Genomic DNA, 20,347 nt, shown 5'->3' with positions numbered 1-20,347 from the left:
AGTCCCAAGGTCATCGGCATTGACCATCCGCAATCTACTGACCAGTACAGACCAAGATCATAAGGGTGATAGTGTCGGGGCACAGCACTGACCAGTACAGTACAGACCACTAGGGTGATAGTGTCGGGGCATACCACTGACCGGTACAGATCACTAAGGTGATAGTGTCGGGGTATACCATTGACCGGTACAGACCACTAAGGCGATAGTGTCGGAGTATACCATTGACCGTTACAGACCACTAGGGCGATAATGTCGGGGTATACCATTGACCGGTACAGACCACTAGGGTGATAGTGTCGAAGTATACCATTGACCGGTACAGACCACTAGGGCGATAGTGTCGGGGTATATCACTGACCAGTACAGACCACAAGAGCACGTATCGTGTATATGACTTACCAGTACAGACCACTAGGGTGATAGTGTCGGAGTATACCATTGACCGGTACAGACCACTAGGGTGATAGTGTCGGAGTATACCATTGACCGGTACAGACCACTAGGGTGATAGTGTCGGAGTATACCATTGACTGGTACAGACCACTAGGGCGATAGTGTCGGGGTATAGCACTGACCAGTACAGACCACTAGGGTGATAGTGTCGGAGTATACCATTGACCGGTACAGACCACTAGGGCGATAGTGTCGGGGTATACCACTGACCGGTACAGACTACTAGGGCGATAGTGTGGAGGTATACCACTGACCGGTACAGAATAAGACCACTAGGGCAATATTAAGCTTTACCACGACTGGAAAGTTATTTATAATATCATAGATTTGCACGTCAATAATCATCAATAACAACAACTGTCAGGCTGTGGTAAGCGGTAGAAACGCTCTTCCATTTACCCACGTCAAGTTAATTGAATTCATCGAAAAATCACTTATAAGAACCAAAAAACACCGTTCACTTCAGATAAATTACCACGGCAAAGCAGCTTATAATTGTAGCAAAGCGGTTGGGCACTTTGTAGCAAAGCCACCTGTTAACAGTAGTTTCCAAGGTCAGTGATGGGAGATGAGCCTTACTCAGCCTTCAGGCTTACAGGGTAGAGGTCCTTATAAACACAATATAAACTTTAATATGCTAGCTACGTCATTCAGTGTAAGTCTTATAAGATAATAGAAGTCTGTGGCCATCTGGCACGCTCTTACCATGAAGGCACAGTAAGGGACTCAGTGTTTATATAACACTATTCCAACATTTTCTATTCTAACTAAACATATACCTGTGATTAGGTCTTTACACTTTCTTTTACTTTAAAAACGTGATGCAAATATAACTTGTTATGACAATTGCATTGTCTGAAACCGAAACGAGACATATTAATTTTTTGCATTGTTTGAGTCAAATGATTAATTCTGGCGCAACCAAAATAATTACTTATTCATGTGTAAATTGTATTCCTTATACCAGTGCAGTACCAAACGAGATGTCACTCCTCGGGGTAAAAAAGCTGAAACTTGATTGGTCAGTGATTGATGATACAGAATCTGAGCCTTGAATGGTCAATAATTGGTGATACAGAAGCTGAGACTTGAATGGTCAATAATTGGTGATACAGAAGCTGAGACTTGATTGGCCAGTAATTGGTGATACAGAAGCTGAGACTTGATTGGCCAGTAATTGGTGATACAGAAGCTGAGACTTGATTGTCCAGTAATTGGTGATACAGAAGCTGAGACTTGATTGGCCAGTAATTGGTGATACAGAAGCTGAGACTTGATTGTCCAGTAATTGGTGATACAGAAGCTGAGACTTGATTGGCCAGTAATTGGTGATACAGAAGCTGAGACTTGATTGGCCAGTAATTGGTGATACAGAAGCTAAGACTTGATTGGTCAATACTTAATGATACAGAAGCTGACTTGATTGGCCAGTAATTGGTGATACAGAAGCTGAGACTTGATTGGTCAATACTTAATGATACAGAAGCTGACTTGATTGGCCAGTAATTGGTGATACAGAAGCTGAGACTTGATTGGCCAGTAATTGGTGATACAGAATCTGAGCCTTGAATGGTCAATAATTGGTGATACAGAAGCTGAGACTTGAATGGTCAATAATTGGTGAAACAGAAGCTGAGACTTGATTGGCCAGTAATTGGTGATACAGAAGCTGGGACTTGATTGGCCAGTAATTGGTGATACAGAAGCTGAGACTTGATTGGCCAGTAATTGGTGATACAGAAGCTGAGACTTGATTGTCCAGTAATTGGTGATACAGAAGCTGAAACTTGATTGGCCAGTAATTGGTGATACAGAAGCTGAGACTTGATTGTCCAGTAATTGGTGATACAGAAGCTGAGACTTGATTGGCCAGTAATTGGTGATACAGAAGCTGAGACTTGATTGGCCAGTAATTGGTGATACAGAAGCTAAGACTTGATTGGTCAATACTTAATGATACAGAAGCTGACTTGATTAGCCAGTAATTGGTGATACAGAAGCTGAGACTTGATTGGTCAATACTTAATGATACAGAAGCTGACTTGATTGGCCAGTAATTGGTGATACAGAAGCTGAGACTTGATTGGCCAGTGATTGGTGATACAGAATCTGAGCCTTGAATGGTCAATAATTGGTGATACAGAAGCTGAGACTTGAATGGTCAATAATTGGTGATACAGAAGCTGAGACTTGATTGGCCAGTAATTGGTGATACAGAAGCTGAGACTTGATTGGCCAGTAATTGGTGATACAGAAGCTGAGACTTGATTGGCCAGTAATTGGTGATACAGAAGCTAAGACTTGATTGTCCAGTAATTGGTGATACAGAAGCTGAGACTTGATTGGCCAGTAATTGGTGATACAGAAGCTGAGACTTGATTGTCCAGTAATTGGTGATACAGAAGCTGAGACTTGATTGGCCAGTAATTGGTGATACAGAAGCTGAGACTTGATTGGCCAGTAATTGGTGATACAGAAGCTAAGACTTGATTGGTCAATACTTAATAATACAGAAGCTGACTTGATTGGCCAGTAATTGGTGATACAGAAGCTGAGACTTGATTGGTCAATACTTAATGATACAGAAGCTGACTTGATTTGCCAGTAATTGGTGATACAGAAGCTGAGACTTGATTGGCCAGTAATTGGTGATATAGAAGCTGAGACTTGATTGGCCAGTAATTGGTGATACAGAAGCTGAGACTTGATTGGCCAGTAATTGGTGATACAGAAGCTGAGACTTGATTGGCCAGTAATTGGTGATACAGAAGCTGAGACTTGATTGGCCAGTAATTGGTGATACAGAAGCTGAGACTTGATTGGCCAGTAATTGGTGATACAGAAGCTGAGACTTGATTGTCCAGTAATTGGTGATACAGAAGCTGAGACTTGATTGGCCAGTAATTGGTGATACAGAAGCTGAGACTTGATTGGCCAGTAATTAGTGATTCAGAAGCTGAGACTTGATTGTCCAGTAATTGGTGATACAGAAGCTGAGACTTGATTGTCTAGTAATTGGTGATACAGAAGCTGAGACTTGATTGTCCAGTTATTGGTGATACAGAAGCTGAGACTTGATTGGCCAGTAATTGGTGATACAGAAGCTGAGACTTGATTGGCCAGTAATTGGTGATACTGCAGCTGAGACTTTTAATTGGTTAATCATGTCTACCTTCTGGCGTAATTGGACCAGGACATCGTAGACAATAACTGCCGCCATTTGGCAGAGAGCAAGTGACTCGCAAACCTCACGTTAGTATAGTTTAAGGGTAGTAACTGTTTTACAGGGAAAGTCAGTATTTTACTGGTATCGCCATTTGATTTGCTTGGCCGTGAGAGATGAGTATCTGTGTTTAGTTGTTGATAACTGCTCTAAAGAAATCTCAAACTTAATCTACAACAAATAGCATCTATACAAACACTCGCCACCATACAATCTCTTGTGGAACTGTTTTAATACATATGTAGAGAGAGCGGAAAGGCAATATAAACATGTAAAAGATTCAGCAGGCAAGAACATAGAGAAATTGAAAGGATTAGTAAATATGGGGGGGGGGATCATATCTAAGGACTATTTCGGCATATTTCTGTGATGATATGTCAGCCACTGTATGTGCTACTCGGAACTCACATACGTTGGTGTTTACATAGACATGTTGGGAATGAATTTCGTTAACTTCTTGTGTGAGTGACTGATCATTTAGCATTATGAAGGAGAGAGCATTCTCCTTAATCTCGGTACAGTTCCCCCCAATCACCGTCACATTTCCCTCAATCCCCGGTACATATCATTATACAGTGTGTTGTAGTTTCTCCCAATCCCCGGTATATATCGCAATACAGTATGCTGTAGTTTCTATCCCCGGTACATATAGTTATACAGTATGATGTAGTTTCTATCCTCGCTACATATCGTTATACAGTATGCTGTAGTTTCTATACCCGGTACATATCGTTATACAGTATGCTGTAGTTTCTATCCTCGCTACATATCGTTATACAGTATGCTGTAGTTTCTATTCTCGCTACATATCGTTATACAGTATGCTGTAGTTTCTATACCCGGTACATATCGTTATACAGTATGCTGTAGTTTCTTTCCCCGGTACATATCGTTATACAGTATGCAGTAGTTTCTATACCCGGTACATATCGTTATACAGTATGCTGTAGTTTCTATTCCCGATACATATCGTTATACAGTATGCTGTAGTTTCTATACCCGGTACATATCGTTATACAGTATGCTGTAGTTTCTATACCCGGTACATATCGTTATACAGTATGCTGTAGTTTCTATACCCGGTACATATCTCGCTATACGGTATGTTGTAGTATCTACCCCCGGTACATATCGTTATACAGTATACTGTAGTTTATATCCCCGGTACATATCTCGCTATACGGTATGTTGTAGTATCTACCCCCGTTACATATCGTTATACAGTATGCTGTAATTTATATCCCCGGTACATATCTCGCTATACGGTATGTTGTAGTATCTACCCCCGGTACATATCGTTATACAGTATGCTGTAGTTTCTATACCCGGTACATATCTCGCTATACGGTATGTTGTAGTATCTACCCCCGGTACATATCGTTATACAGTATACTGTAGTTTATATCCCCGGTACATATCTCGCTATACGGTATGTTGTAGTATCTACCCCCGGTACATATCATTATACAGTATACTGTAGTTTATATCCCCGGTACATATCTCGCTATACGGTATGTTGTAGTATCTACCCCCGGTACATATCGTTATACAGTATACTGTAGTTTATATCCCCGGTACATATCTCGCTATACGGTATGTTGTAGTATCTACCCCCGGTACATATCTCGCTATACAGTATGCTATAGTTTATATCCCCGGTACATATCTCGCTATACGGTATGCTGTAGTTTCTATTCCCGATACATATCGTTATACAGTATGCTATAGTTTATATCCCCGGTACATATCTCGCTATACGGTATGCTGTAGTATCTACCCCCGGTACATATCGTTATACAGTATACTGTAGTTTATACCCCCGGTACATATCTCGCTATACAGTATGTTGTAGTATCTACCCCAGTCCATATCGTTATACAGTATACTGTAGTTTATATCCCCGGTACATATCTCGCTATACAGTATGTTGTAGTATCTACCCCCGGTACATATCTCGCTATACGGTATGCTGTAGTATCTACCCCCGGTACATATCATTATACAGTATGCTGTAGTTTATATCCCCGGTACATATCTCGCTATACGGTATGTTGTAGTATCTACCCCCGGTACATATCGTTATACAGTATACTGTAGTTTATACCCCCGGTACATATCTCGCTATACGGTATGCTGTAGTATCTACCCCCGGTACATATCGTTATACAGTATGCTGTAGTTTCTATACCCGGTACATATCTCGCTATACGGTATGTTATAGTACCTACCCCCGGTACATATCGTTATACAGTATACTGTAGTTTATACCCCCGGTACATATCTCGCTATACGGTATGTTGTAGTATCTACCCCCGGTACATATCGTTATACAGTATACTGTAGTTTATATCCCCGGTACATATCTCGCTATACAGTATGTTGTAGTATCTACCCCCGGTACATATCTCGCTATACGGTATGCTGTAGTATCTACCCCCGGTACATATCGTTATACAGTATACTGTAGTTTATACCCCCGGTACATATCTCGCTATACGGTATGCTGTAGTATCTACCCCCGGTACATATCGTTATACAGTATGCTGTAGTTTATATCCCCGGTACATATCTCGCTATACGGTATGTTGTAGTATCTACCCCCGGTACATATCGTTATACAGTATGCTGTAGTTTATATCCCCGGTACATATCTCGCTATACGGTATGTTGTAGTATCTACCCCCGATACATATCGTTATACAGTATGCTGTAGTTTATATCCCCGGTACATATCTCGCTATACGGTATGTTGTAGTATCTACCCCCGGTACATATCTCGCTATACAGTATGCTATAGTTTATATCCCCGGTACATATCTCGCTATACGGTATGCTGTAGTTTCTATTCCCGATACATATCGTTATACAGTATGCTATAGTTTATATCCCCGGTACATATCTCGCTATACGGTATGCTGTAGTATCTACCCCCGGTACATATCGTTATACAGTATACTGTAGTTTATACCCCCGGTACATATCTCGCTATACAGTATGTTGTAGTATCTACCCCAGTCCATATCGTTATACAGTATACTGTAGTTTATATACCCCCGGTACATATCTCGCTATACAGTATGTTGTAGTATCTACCCCCGGTACATATCTCGCTATACGGTATGCTGTAGTATCTACCCCCGGTACATATCGTTATACAGTATACTGTAGTTTATATCCCCGGTACATATCTCGCTATACGGTATGCTGTAGTATCTACCCCCGGTACATATCGTTATACAGTATACTGTAGTTTATACCCCCGGTACATATCTCGCTATACAGTATGTTGTAGTATCTACCCCCGGTACATATCGTTATACAGTATACTGTAGTTTATACCCCCGGTACATATCTCGCTATACGGTATGCTGTAGTATCTACCCCCGGTACATATCGTTATACAGTATGCTGTAGTTTCTATACCCGGTACATATCTCGCTATACGGTATGTTATAGTACCTACCCCCGGTACATATCGTTATACAGTATGCTGTAGTTTATATCCCCGGTACATATCTCGCTATACGGTATGCTGTAGTATCTACCCCCGGTACATATCGTTATACAGTATACTGTAGTTTAACCCCGGTACATATCTCGCTATACGTATGTGTAGTATCCCCCGGTACATATCTCGCTATGCTAGTTCTACCCGTATCTGTAGTATTGTAGTATCTACCCCCGGTACATATCTCGCTATACGGTATGCTATAGTATCTACCCCCGGTACATATCGTTATACAGTATACTGTAGTTTATACCCCCGGTACATATCTCGCTATACGGTATGCTGTAGTATCTACCCCCGGTACATATCGTTATACAGTATGCTGTAGTTTCTATACCCGGTACATATCTCGCTATACGGTATGTTGTAGTATCTACCCCCGGTACATATCGTTATACAGTATGCTGTAGTTTATATCCCCGGTACATATCTCGCTATACGGTATGTTGTAGTATCTACCCCCGGTACATATCTCGCTATACGGTATGTTGTAGTATCTACCCCCGGTACATATCGTTATACAGTATGCTGTAGTTTATATCCCCGGTACATATCTCGCTATACGGTATGTTGTAGTATCTACCCCCGGTACATATCGTTATACAGTATGCTGTAGTTTATATCCCTGGTACATATCTCGCTATACGGTATGTTGTAGTATCTACCCCCGGTACATATCTCGCTATACGGTATGTTGTAGTTAGTATCTACCCCCGGTACATATCGTTATACAGTATGCTGTAGTTTATATCCCCGGTACATATCTCGCTATACGGTATGTTGTAGTATCTACCCCCGGTACATATCGTTATACAGTATACTGTAGTTTATAGTCCCCGGTACATATCTCGCTATACGGTATGCTGTAGTATCTTACCCCCGGTACATATCGTTATACAGTATGCTGTAGTTTATATCCCCGGTACATATCTCGCTATACGGTATGTTGTAGTATCTACCCCCGGTACATATCGTTATACAGTATACTGTAGTTTATATCCCCGGTACATATCTCGCTATACGGTATGTTGTAGCATCTACCCCCGGTACATATCGTTATACAGTACGTTGTTGTATCTACCCCGGTACATATCTCGCTATACGGTATGTTGTAGTATCTACCCCCGGTACATATCGTTATACAGTATACTGTAGTTTATATCCCCGGTACATATCTCGCTATACGGTATGTTGTAGCATCTACCCCCGGTACATATCGTTATACAGTACGTTGTTGTATCTACCCCGGTACATATCTCGCTATACGGTATGTTGTAGTATCTACCCCCGGTACATATCGTTATACAGTATACTGTAGTTTATATCCCCGGTACATATCTCGCTATACGGTATGCTGTAGTATCTACCCCCGGTACATATCGTTATACAGTATACTGTAGTTTATATCCCCGGTACATATCTCGCTATACGGTATGCAGTAGTATCTACCCCCGGTACATATCGCTATACGGTATGTTGTTGTATCTACCCCCGGTACATATCGTTATACAGTATACTGTAGTTTATATCCCCGGTACATATCTCGCTATACAGTATGTTGTTGTATCTACCCCGGTACATATCTCGCTATACGGTATGTTGTAGTATCTACCCCCGATACATATCGCTATACGGTATATTGTTACTTTGTTTCCCCTTTCCTCGGTAATATCGTTATACAGTGTTTTGTTGCTTTATTTCCCCTAGTCCCGATACATATCGTTATACATTGTGCCTATTCCCGGTACATATAGCAGTGTACAGTATAGTTTTTCACTATACTATCGCTGGATTCAGGTCCCTGAAGAAGCTACAACTGATTCCAATCAACCGTGCAAATTGTACAGCGAAACCGCAGTCGTCAAGTGGGAGAACAAGCAGGGCACAACGTTATCACGTTATTGGCGTTTTTGTAAGCAACTGTATAGAAACCTTGGTTTATTTCTCGTGTGTGTGATATAGAGTTTTCGTAAGGTGTGCTGTGAATACATCTCAAAACTGATCTGAATATAGCTAATGAAAACGCTGAACAAACGGATTCCTCTTATGAGCCGGGTTCCATAATCCATTAATGTAGTAGATAGTGTATCAGTTAGCGAGATACAAACCCGTTCTTTCTAGTCAAGATAAAATACAATGTCTGCATAATTACAGTTAACATCTAATAAAAGAGCCAAATCTGTTCACTGATGCAAAGAAGTATTTAGACATAAATCATAATTCTAAATTATTCTTTGATCAAACATTGAACTTAAATTATTTCTTCATGGGTATTCATAGTCTTACACGTGGGTTTGATGTGTATACGTTTATCTGCGCATGTGTGCCACTATCTACACGTGCAATAGTAAACCGACAAGAGAGCGGGTAAATGGAAGTGACGTAATGAATACTTACCTCAGACAATCAGTCGGCATTTCGTGTGTAACAGGCAACAGGTAAATCCCAACTCAACCACTTTATAGCATGCATACTCGTCCATTATTAAGGCATGCCGTCCTTAATATTGCAGGGAAACACAGCCCACAAGAAGTCGAGACAGAATTGGACACCATTGCGCGTGCGTGATGAAGCACCAATCCACGTGATTCAGTTTTGATTTGTGCGAAGGATTATCTGAGGACAATCTGAAAGTGACATAAAGCCATGACGTTTGTAATTTGATGTAGCGGTCCAATAAGGGCACGTCCTATCTTATAATCCCACGGTGGCCGTCACAGCGTCCGGAAATATCTTCAGAGATGGATCCAGTTCTGAAACATCAGATAGCATTATTGATGTTTGCTTATGAATGAATATCAATGACGACAATTTCATTCATAAATGCATATGTAAGTTAGATGATAGATCCCGGATTGGCCTAGAGGCAGTGTCTATTGGGCCTGTGTCGTGGAGACAAGATCCGGGCTGGGAGTACTGAGTGAAGACGCTACGGCAGCTGATAAAGTTAGGAAGTGCAAAAACCACGCATATATCAGGTTACATGGGCCGCCTTGGTAACATAAAAACAGGCCAAACACAAGATTAAACTTTAAATAAATCAATGGCTCATACAGTTTTAATGTCGGAGAGATAGATTGTCAAGTATTTTCTTTCAATTAAAACGATACAGCGAGGAATAGAGAGCAGTTGACTGTATATCGACAAACAAGTTCAATGTGTACGGCAAATAAATCTGACAGAGAAGAAAACATAATTATCATTTCTCAGTCCTCATATCTATAAAACACAATGAAAAGTTTGACTGAATTTCTATATTTAGCAATGATTTATTTTTCATTTTGACTAAATAACAGATATTATTTTCATCTATTCTCTTTGAGCTATAAATGGTCGAATGATTATGAAATCAAATAAAAGGATGAAGCCATTCTATTTAGTCCGTGCACCATGAAAGCATGATTATAATCGTTATGCAATATTGCATTAACTGATTTCTGTATGGAACTCTCTATGCTTGGAGGTAATAAAAGCTGGGCACGGCTAAGCGAGTCCCTAAGGATTCGGATTTCCGAGTATTTCTGTGTGGGCTGGATCACTGCATACTTACAGAAAGTTTAGTGAAATTCAAAGAAGCTGCGACTCCAATGAATATGACACCAAAGTCACCAGTGTCCAGGGTGAACCCTTACAAACACTGATGGGGATGATTATATTTCTTTGTAATTGTCGTTAGGTCGACTACAACAAAGACGGAAACGGAGTTCCATGACTCCAATTACTGCAATGAAGGGCCTATATAAACCCCCGTAATATACAATATCCCGCGCTAGTAGTGTGGTTAGTGATCCGGAGTCCTATCCTCGATTGAACCCACATCTAGTTAATACAACTCTGACACGGACAGACACGAAATGGTGACTAATGGACGGACTTATCCAGTGTCATTTAGCACGGTTCACCACGATCATATTTCAAAATAAGCCTTATTATAAATTTATACTTTCCCATGCCTATCGTATTTAAAATATTAAATAACTAAACGTAAATCATTTTATCGCGAATTTGGTCTTTATTCAAAGAGAACATAATGGGAATATATATGACAAAGTTTTAATACAGCGTTCGTTTTCAAAGTGGGTTTTGATTGACATGTGATATCAATCTACGAATTATCCGGATTTAATAATTCATCTTATCAGATTTTTAGTTTGAACTTCCGGTTCACAAACAATCGCAATATATATTTGTTTGCAATAAAGTCGACATATCGTTTTCCGTAAATGATCACTAACGCGGACAATGAACTACAAAGGAGATAGGCACTAAAGATAACATAAAAACGAGGTGCGCAGTCGTAACCGGAAGTGCAGACGGTGCTGTAATCTTGAATTCGAGTCTTAAAGTACAAATAATCTAGAAATAGCAAAACGATCTAGAAATCAAGAACTCTACAGGCTGTATGTTAACACATGCAAACAGTTAGAAATATAAATTTATGTCATCAACTTATCTTATAATATGTACCTGGTGTTGCTCTGAGGCATTAAGAGGATAATACAGCGAGGGGCATTGCCACTGCTTCTACATAACAATAAATAACACGGATTCAGTTTAATTGTCATGGTATAACGGCAAAATTATTCAAATTAATTGCAAAATATCGCTCAGTAATCGGCTGATAACACAAAATTGCATACAAATCGTTTGTCAATGTTGGACAATCAACTTGTGCAATAACATTTTTCAAAGTTATCTAGAATCACCTAACCTATTGTAGCTGATTAAGCCATTGGTCTGTAGCCGACAGCTATAGAACACAGGTCATTCCCAGGGATAGTTTAGTGATATGGTCTGCAACAAAAGGATGGCCAATATTTTCTGAGATATGATATCACCGTCCATTGTCTCGGTACATTGTCTGGCGATGGATGAAATGTACTACGATCTATGGAACAATGGAAATCACATATAGTTCTATACCATCAATATCTTTATAGCATTTCTTGGTATATTGTAACCATTCCTATTATGTTTTTACTTGCGTTTCATTTTATTCTCCTCTATATTCATGTTGTATTTTTTCTTTTGTTGTTTCCATTGTATTTTGACCCTACACCTTATATTGTAACACGTGCGTGGTGATCGGACTGGTACACTTGGTGTAGGAAGACCATAAGTGAGGCTAACTGAGGCAGACTTCTTGAGGCATACAAATGTACTTCGTGAGGAAGACTCGGTGGGTCATATATCGCGTGGAAGTCTTCCTAATTTTGTTTTTATCTTCTATTGTCTCCTATGGTGTATTGAGTTATAAAAGTAGCAAATACTAAACTAAAACAGAATTGGTAAGCCAAGCTTATAAAATACGAGGTTGGTATCACAAACATGGAGCTGTGTACGGAGGCCCTGAAATATATAATGACAACCGAGATCCAATCTGCATGAGATCATATCAAACTAAAGATAGAATAGACGACTCCGATAAACCAAAGTAGAAATATTGGGAAACTGTGAGTCACTACCGATTTTTTTCACAGAATGCAGCCTTGGAACGTCGATGTACTTAATTCATCGATCAAAAGTCGAAAACTGCCACCAAAATCAAGGTAATGGACGCCTTCGGCTCGCGATGAGGAAGGTTGCTATCCTGATGTGAACTTGAAATCATCACACATGTCATATAGCTTTAGGTTTAATGTCAAATGAGACCCGAGCAGTAAACAGAAGACTATTTATTGAGTCCATTGGTTTCTGCAGGAAACGTTCAGTGGACATTGCTGTCCTGGGTAATTCCCTCTGAGGTTGTGACTTGTCTGTTTGTTTGTTTGATTCAATTTACGTCCTTTTAACAGCTAGGGCCATGTAAGGACGGCCTCCCATATCGCATGTATGTGGTGTATTGCGTGTATGTATTGCGAGGTGCGTGTTTTGTTCTTCTTGTATAGTGGAGCTTTTGTAATATTTCTAACTGACTTTATTCTTCCTAACGTCTCCCTTCACATCGCCTCACTTTAAGCCTTTTGTTGCGCGCTCGCCCCTGTGAGGTAGGCTCTGGGTTCTGTCCCCAGGCCGAGACACACCCAAGTCTAAAAAAGTGGTAGCTTCTGCTCCTGTTCAGCTCTCAGAATACTAGGATTGGAACGACTGGTTCGCCTGTTGTCAGTATAAAGTGACCAGGTGAAGTGTGTCGCTTGGTGTCTTCGGCGGCATGCTTCAGTGATATAGCACTATAAAAAGGTTGTGAGTAACCTGGTGGTTAGGACCTCTGTGACTGGATGTATTGTTCTGTACCTTAACTATAACTAGTATTATTTACATGTATCTTTCTGTACCTTAACTATAACTAGTATTATTTACATGTATTGTTCTGTACCTAAACTATAACTAGTATTATTTACATGTATTGTTCTGTACCTTAACTATAACTAGTATTATTTACATGTATTGTTCTGTACCTAAACTATAACTAGTATTATTTACATGTATTGTTCTGTACCTTAACTATAACTAGCATTATTTACATGTATCTTTCTGTACCTAAACTATAACTAGTATTATTTACATGTATTGTTCTGTACCTAAACTATAACTAGTATTATTTACATGTATTGTTCTGTACCTAAACTATAACTAGTATTATTTATATGTATTATTCTGTACCTTAACTATAACTAGCATTATTTACATGTATCTTTCTGTACCTAAACTATAACTAGTATTATTTACATGTATTGTTCTGTACCTAAACTATAACTAGTATTATTTACATGTATTGTTCTGTACCTAAACTATAACTAGTATTATTTACATGTATTGTTCTGTACCTTAACTATAACTAGTATTATTTACATGTATTGTTCTGTACCTAAACTATAACTAGTATTATTTACATGTATTGTTCTGTACCTTAACTATAACTAGTATTGTTTACATGTATTGTTCTGTACCTAAACTATAACAAGTATTATTTACATGTATTGTTCTGTACCTAAACTATAACTAGTATTATCTACATATATTGTTCCTGTACCTAAACTATAAATAGTATTATTTACATGTATTGTTCTGTACCTAAACTATAACAAGTATTATTTACATGTATTGTTCTGTACCTAAACTATAACTAGTATTATTTACATATATTGTTCCTGTACCTAAACTATAACTAGTATTATTTACATGTATTGTTCTGTACCTAAACTATAACAAGTATTATTTACATATATTGTTCCTGTACCTAAACTATAACTAGTATTATTTACATGTATTGTTCCTGTACCTAAACTATAACTAGTATTATTTACATGTATTGTTCTGTACCTAAACTATAACAAGTATTATTTACATATATTGTTCCTGTACCTAAACTATAACTAGTATTATTTACATGTATTGTTCTGTACCTAAACTATTACAAGTATTATTTACATATATTGTTCCTGTACCTAAACTATAACTAGTATTATTTACATGTATTGTTCCTGTACCTAAACTATAACTTGTATTGTTTGGTTAATTAGATGTAACTCTTTTACCTACTGATAGTTGTTTATGGACTTCGCTGTCCCCAGTGTGTTGTTGAGTTTGTGAAGGTCTGTATGGTTCGGGATGGTGTGGTACTTCGATAGTCGTCTTGTGTCTCCTTGTGATCTAGTAATTCTTGTTATGGTTATAGTGCTATCTCACAAATTCTATTATTATCAACGGTCCTAACTGAACCTGAAAACAACACACATTTTTCTTATTTAAGATACTCCAAAGAGCAACAATGATTATCATCAATTTAACAATAATTGGTGTTTAATCGTGTATATATGTCTAATTAACATAAAAATAATATGAAATAATTTCTTTTGCTTTTGGTGCATGTGCAATCAATACTTCATTCCATATAAAACATAGTGCCACAGATTTTTTTCGGGATGCAATTAAGTATTTTCGATATTTTCGTCTTGAAGTTAAATTAGAAGCTCAAACTTTTAAATGGTGGTAATGGTGTAAAGTAAGTAACTCTTGTAACTGAAAAAAAACTAGTTCGTCTGCTACTGTTTTTGATAGCGAAAAAATTGCCCTTTGTCAGCGGTGGAGCATCTTCCAGACGACAACTTGTTGATGTCTTGCTGAAAGAAAGTCGTTAATGTGCAGAAGAACAAGAATTAGAAGTACGACAACTAGTTGAAGCCTTGAGGATTGTTAATTCAACAAGACCACACCTTATTTAAGTCAGTCCTTCGTTGCTCTCTAGTACTAACCAGCGCGATCTGGGCACTTTAAGTGGATGCGCTTCACTGCGTCTGCCTCATTAGCCGAGAGGGGGCCATGTTGATGGGGTAGATGCCCGTGATCCGTACAGAGCCTCCCCAAACAGACACCATGTATTGGTAATACTAATGGTCGACAACCCGCACATATGTATACAGCGGCCACATCAATCAGGGCACAGGGAGGTCTGCGGCTTTAATCGGTTTGACATTGTCTATAATATCCCATCACTACTCCAACACACGCCAATAAAATCGGCCCAAGCCTCTGCTTCCAATCAAGTGTTTTAAAGACGAAAACTAGATAGAGTCCTTCGGACTAGAATATTCGGTAACTACAAAAAGCAATTTCATTACTCATAATTAGAGAAGTAATGGTTTCACACAGGGATATTATAGCGGAGAATGCATATAAATGCTGGGAGCTCCGCCAGCAGTCGACAAGGGAGACGATTACAGGCTTGATGAACTGTCTGCTCATTAAAATAAGGAAATTTATTTTTATACATACTATGTACTTTAATGAAATAAAGTGGTTTATAATTATTTCATCAGGTTTAAAATGGTAAGATTTCATTTTCCTGTCGACTTTTATGTACATTTGGTCTATTTCAAGTAAAGATTCTTCGTAGAAGATAGTAATTGATTCCGACATTCGGGTTGATGTCTTATTTTGAGAACATTGTTATACGTTTTTTGTGATGCATAATTAGGCTGAAGTACGTATATGATAAGACAAACAGGTTTGATAAGACAAACAGTTCATTTTACACGCAGTATATTATCAGGTACAAACGATGCATCAACAACGATACTATATTCTAAAAAGCAAAATAATAATACAGAAAAATGACTAAAGAAGTAAAATATATAACATTATATATCTACATACAATTAAAGATGCTCCACCGTCGACAGAGCATAAACGATATTCATCAATTTAATAATAATTTGTGTTTAATCGTGTATATATATGTCAAATTAACACAAAAAATAATATGAAATAATTTATTTTGCTTTTAATGCATGCGCAATCAATACTTCATTCCATATAGGACATAGTGCCACAGAATTTTTTCAGGATGCAATTATTTATTTTCATTATTTTTGTTTTGATGTAAAATTAGAAGCTCAAACTTTTCAATGGTGGTAATGGTGTAAAGTAAGTAACTTTTGTAACTGAAAAAAACTAGTTCGTCTGCTCCTGTTTTTGATAGCGAAAAAATACCATTTGTCAGCGGTGGAGCATCTTTAAGTACATCTTTGTGAGAATACATGGACACATATTTGGTGATTATTATCACAGGAACATGGCACGAAATGTTTTACCCAACAATATACATTTATATATATTATACTATCAAGGGTATGAACTCGGCGGTCGAGAAAAAACTCACCTATTTTTTAATACCGTGATTATTTTAATAAAAGGGCTTTATACACCATCGACGCATATCTTAACTCAAGAAGAAATATTTTATTTTTCCAATGAGTGCTTGATGAACAAAATTGGCCAAGTATTGACGAATATCAAGATGGAGTAAAAATCCTCATTAGAGCAGACGACTATAAAAACGTTAACCACCAGACAATTTGCGATAGAGTTTTGTGAAATCTGACACACCAGAACAATAAAATAATAAAACAAAGATATAAAACAATGAACCATAAAATACACAGGCCATCATTGCTGCTGAAATTGATTTAACAATTCGCTGCCAGTTCCTTTAGTAGGTGAATATGTAGCCATGAGTTATATATAACGTAAAAGTACACCACATATTATAAAGTTTGGTATAATGAATTAAGAGATGATGTGTATGGAGACTGACAGTGACTAGACCAAGAATACTTTTCTTAATGATATGAAGGTTTAATACAAAATTCTGAGAATAAACTATGGTTTTTGTGGTATATCTCATAACCTAACATATTTTCAAATTAATCTTTACAATTCTATCTACTCGCATGATCTCTTCAAATTCGAAAGTTAATGAGAATTCTTTTTATATGAAATCATTAAGCTATTTTATTCGCCAATGAGAAGCGAGGTTTTTAACATATAAACAGTGACGTCATTGTTAGTGCTGCTATTGTTTTCTTTATGGGCTGATAAAGTTAGTTTTAGGCCAATGAAAATGCTCGTTATAAGCGAGGTTGAGTCATTAAAAGTCGAAATGTTTTTTTATGTAACATATCAATAAATAGCCGGAAAAACTTTGTACTTTTTTCTGTGGAAATATGTCAACAGTAAAGGAGAGAGGACGTATAACATGATATAGGAAAGAAAAACAAGAAACATAGCAAAGAAAATCAGACTGTGTGAGGACAAAGGAAAAAGTAAAATAGGAATCAAGATCGGACTGTGTGAGGACAAAGGAAAAAGTAAAATAGGAATCAAGATCAGACTGTGTGAGGACAAAGGAAAAAGTAAAATAGGAATCAAGATCGGACTGTGTGAGGACAAAGGAAAAAGTAAAATAGGAATTAAGATCAGACTGTGTGAGGACAAAGGAAAAAGTAAAATAGGAATCAAGATCGGACTGTGTGAGGACAAAGGAAAAAGTAAAATAGGAATCAAGATCAGACTGTGTGAGGACAAAGGAAAAAGTAAAATAGGAATCAAGATCGGACTGTGTGAGGACAAAGGAAAAAGTAAAATAGGAATCAAGATCGGACTGTGTGAGGACAAAGGATAAAGTAAAATAGGAATCAAGATCGGACTGTGTGAGGACAAAGGAAAAAGTAAAATAGGAATCAAGATCGGACTGTGTGAGGACAAAGGAAAAAGTAAAATAGGAATCAAGATCAGACTGTGTGAGGACAAAGGATAAAGTAAAATAGGAATCAAGATCAGACTGTGTGAGGACAAAGGAAAAAGTAAAATAGGAATCAAGATCGGACTGTGTGAGGACAAAGGAAAAAGTAAAATAGGAATCAAGATCGGACTGTGTGAGGACAAAGGATAAAGTAAAATAGGAATTAAGATCAGACTGTGTGAGGACAAAGGAAAAAGTAAAATAGGAATCAAGATCAGACTGTGTGAGGACAAAGAATAAACTTAAATAGGAATCAAGATCAGACTGTGTGAGGACAAAAAAGAAAAGTAAAATAGGAATCAAGATCAGACTGTGTGAGGACAAAGGAAAAAGTAAAATAGGAATCAAGATCAGACTGTGTGAGGACAAAGGAAAAAGTAAAATAGGAATCAAGATCAGACTGTGTGAGGACAAAGGAAAAAGTAAAATAGGAATAAATCGACTGTGTGAGGACAAGAAATAAATAGAATCAGATCGACTGTGTGAGGACAAAGGAAAAAGTAAAATAGGAATCAAGATCGACTGTGTGAGGACAAAGGAAAAAGTAAAATAGGAATCAAGATCAGACTGTGTGAGGACAAAGGACAAAGTAAAATAGGAATTAAGATCGGACTGTGTGAGGACAAAGGAAAAGTAAAATAGGAATCAAGATCAGACTGTGTGAGGACAAAGGAAAAAGTAAAATAGGAATCAAGATCAGACTGTGTGAGGACAAAGGAAAAAGTAAAATAGGAATCAAGATCGGACTGTGTGAGGACAAAGGATAAAGTAAAATAGGAATTAAGATCAGACTGTGTGAGGACAAAGGAAAAAGTAAAATAGGAATCAAGATCAGACTGTGTGAGGACAAAGAATAAACTTAAATAGGAATCAAAATCAGACTGTGTGAGGACAGAGGAAAAAGTAAAATAGGAATCAAAATCAGACTGTGTGAGGACAAAGGAAAAAGTAAAATAGGAATTAAGATCGGACTGTGTGAGGACAAAGGAAAAAGTAAAATAGGAATCAAAATCAGACTGTGTGAGGACAAAGGAAAAAGTAAAATAGGAATCAAGATCAGACTGTGTGAGGACAAAGGAAAAAGTAAAATAGGAATCAAGATCGGACTGTGTGAGGACAAAGGAAAAAGTAAAATAGGAATTAAGATCAGACTGTGTGAGGACAAAGGAAAAAGTAAAATAGGAATCAAGATCGGACTGTGTGAGGACAAAGGAAAAAGTAAAATAGGAATTAAGATCAGACTGTGTGAGGACAAAGGAAAAAGTAAAATAGGAATCAAGATCGGACTGTGTGAGGACAAAGGAAAAAGTAAAATAGGAATTAAGATCAGACTGTGTGAGGACAAAGGAAAAAGTAAAATAGGAATCAAGATCAGACTGTGTGAGGACAAAGGAAAAAGTAAAATAGGAATTAAGATCAGACTGTGTGAGGACAGAGGAAAAAGTAAAATAGGAATCAAGATCGGACTGTGTGAGGACAAAGGATAAAGTAAAATAGGAATCAAGATCAGACTGTGTGAGGACAAAGAATAAATTAAAATAGGAATCAAAATCAGACTGTGTGAGGACAGAGGAAAAAGTAAAATAGGAATTAAGATCAGACTGTATGAGGACAAAGGATAAAGTAAAATAGGAATCAAGGTCGGACTGTGTGAGGACAAAGGAAAAAGTAAAATAGGAATCAAGATCAGACTGTGTGAGGACAGAGGAAAAAGTAAAATAGGAATCAAGATCAGACTGTGTGAGGACAAAGGATAAAGTAAAATAGGAATCAAGATCAGACTGTGTGAGGACAAAGTAAAAATTAAAATAGGAATCAAAATCAGACTGTGTGAGGACAGAGGAAAAAGTAAAATAGGAATTAAGATCAGACTGTATGAGGACAAAGGATAAAGTAAAATAGGAATCAAGATCGGACTGTGTGAGGACAAAGGAAAAAGTAAAATAGGAATCAAGATCAGACTGTGTGAGGACAGAGGAAAAAGTAAAATAGGAATCAAGATCAGACTGTGTGAGGACAAAGGAAAAAGTAAAATAGGAATCAAGATCGAACTGTGTGAGGACAAAGGACAAAGTAAAATAGGAATCAAGATCAGACTGTGTGAGGACAGAGGAAAAAGTAAAATAGGAATCAAGAT

General features: G+C 37.8%; 2 protein-coding genes across 4 annotated transcripts in view; one reads left to right on the top strand and one right to left on the bottom strand.

The window, feature by feature from the left end:
* The window catches only part of LOC138322617 (fatty acid synthase-like), a 381,340-nt gene that overhangs the window by 219,517 nt on the left and 141,476 nt on the right, over window positions 1-20,347 (top strand). The window lies entirely within an intron of this gene.
* LOC138322614 (protein NDNF-like) overlaps window positions 1-20,347 on the bottom strand; it is a 121,007-nt gene that overhangs the window by 47,926 nt on the left and 52,734 nt on the right. For 2 of the 3 annotated variants that reach the window (XM_069266592.1, XM_069266591.1), the window contains exon 3: window positions 9,585-9,940. In XM_069266592.1, the coding sequence (XP_069122693.1) occupies window positions 9,585-9,604 (20 nt within the window). In that variant the 5' untranslated portion in view covers window positions 9,605-9,940. Of the gene's footprint in view, window positions 1-9,584; window positions 10,081-20,347 lie in introns of those variants that run through there. The other variant, XM_069266593.1, reaches the window with a different exon arrangement.

This window comes from Argopecten irradians, chromosome 5 (assembly GCF_041381155.1).
Source record: "Argopecten irradians isolate NY chromosome 5, Ai_NY, whole genome shotgun sequence".
Lineage (NCBI taxonomy): Eukaryota > Metazoa > Mollusca > Bivalvia > Pectinida > Pectinidae > Argopecten > Argopecten irradians.
Note: the sequence above shows the minus strand (reverse complement) of the source record. Positions and strands in the feature narration are given on the sequence as shown.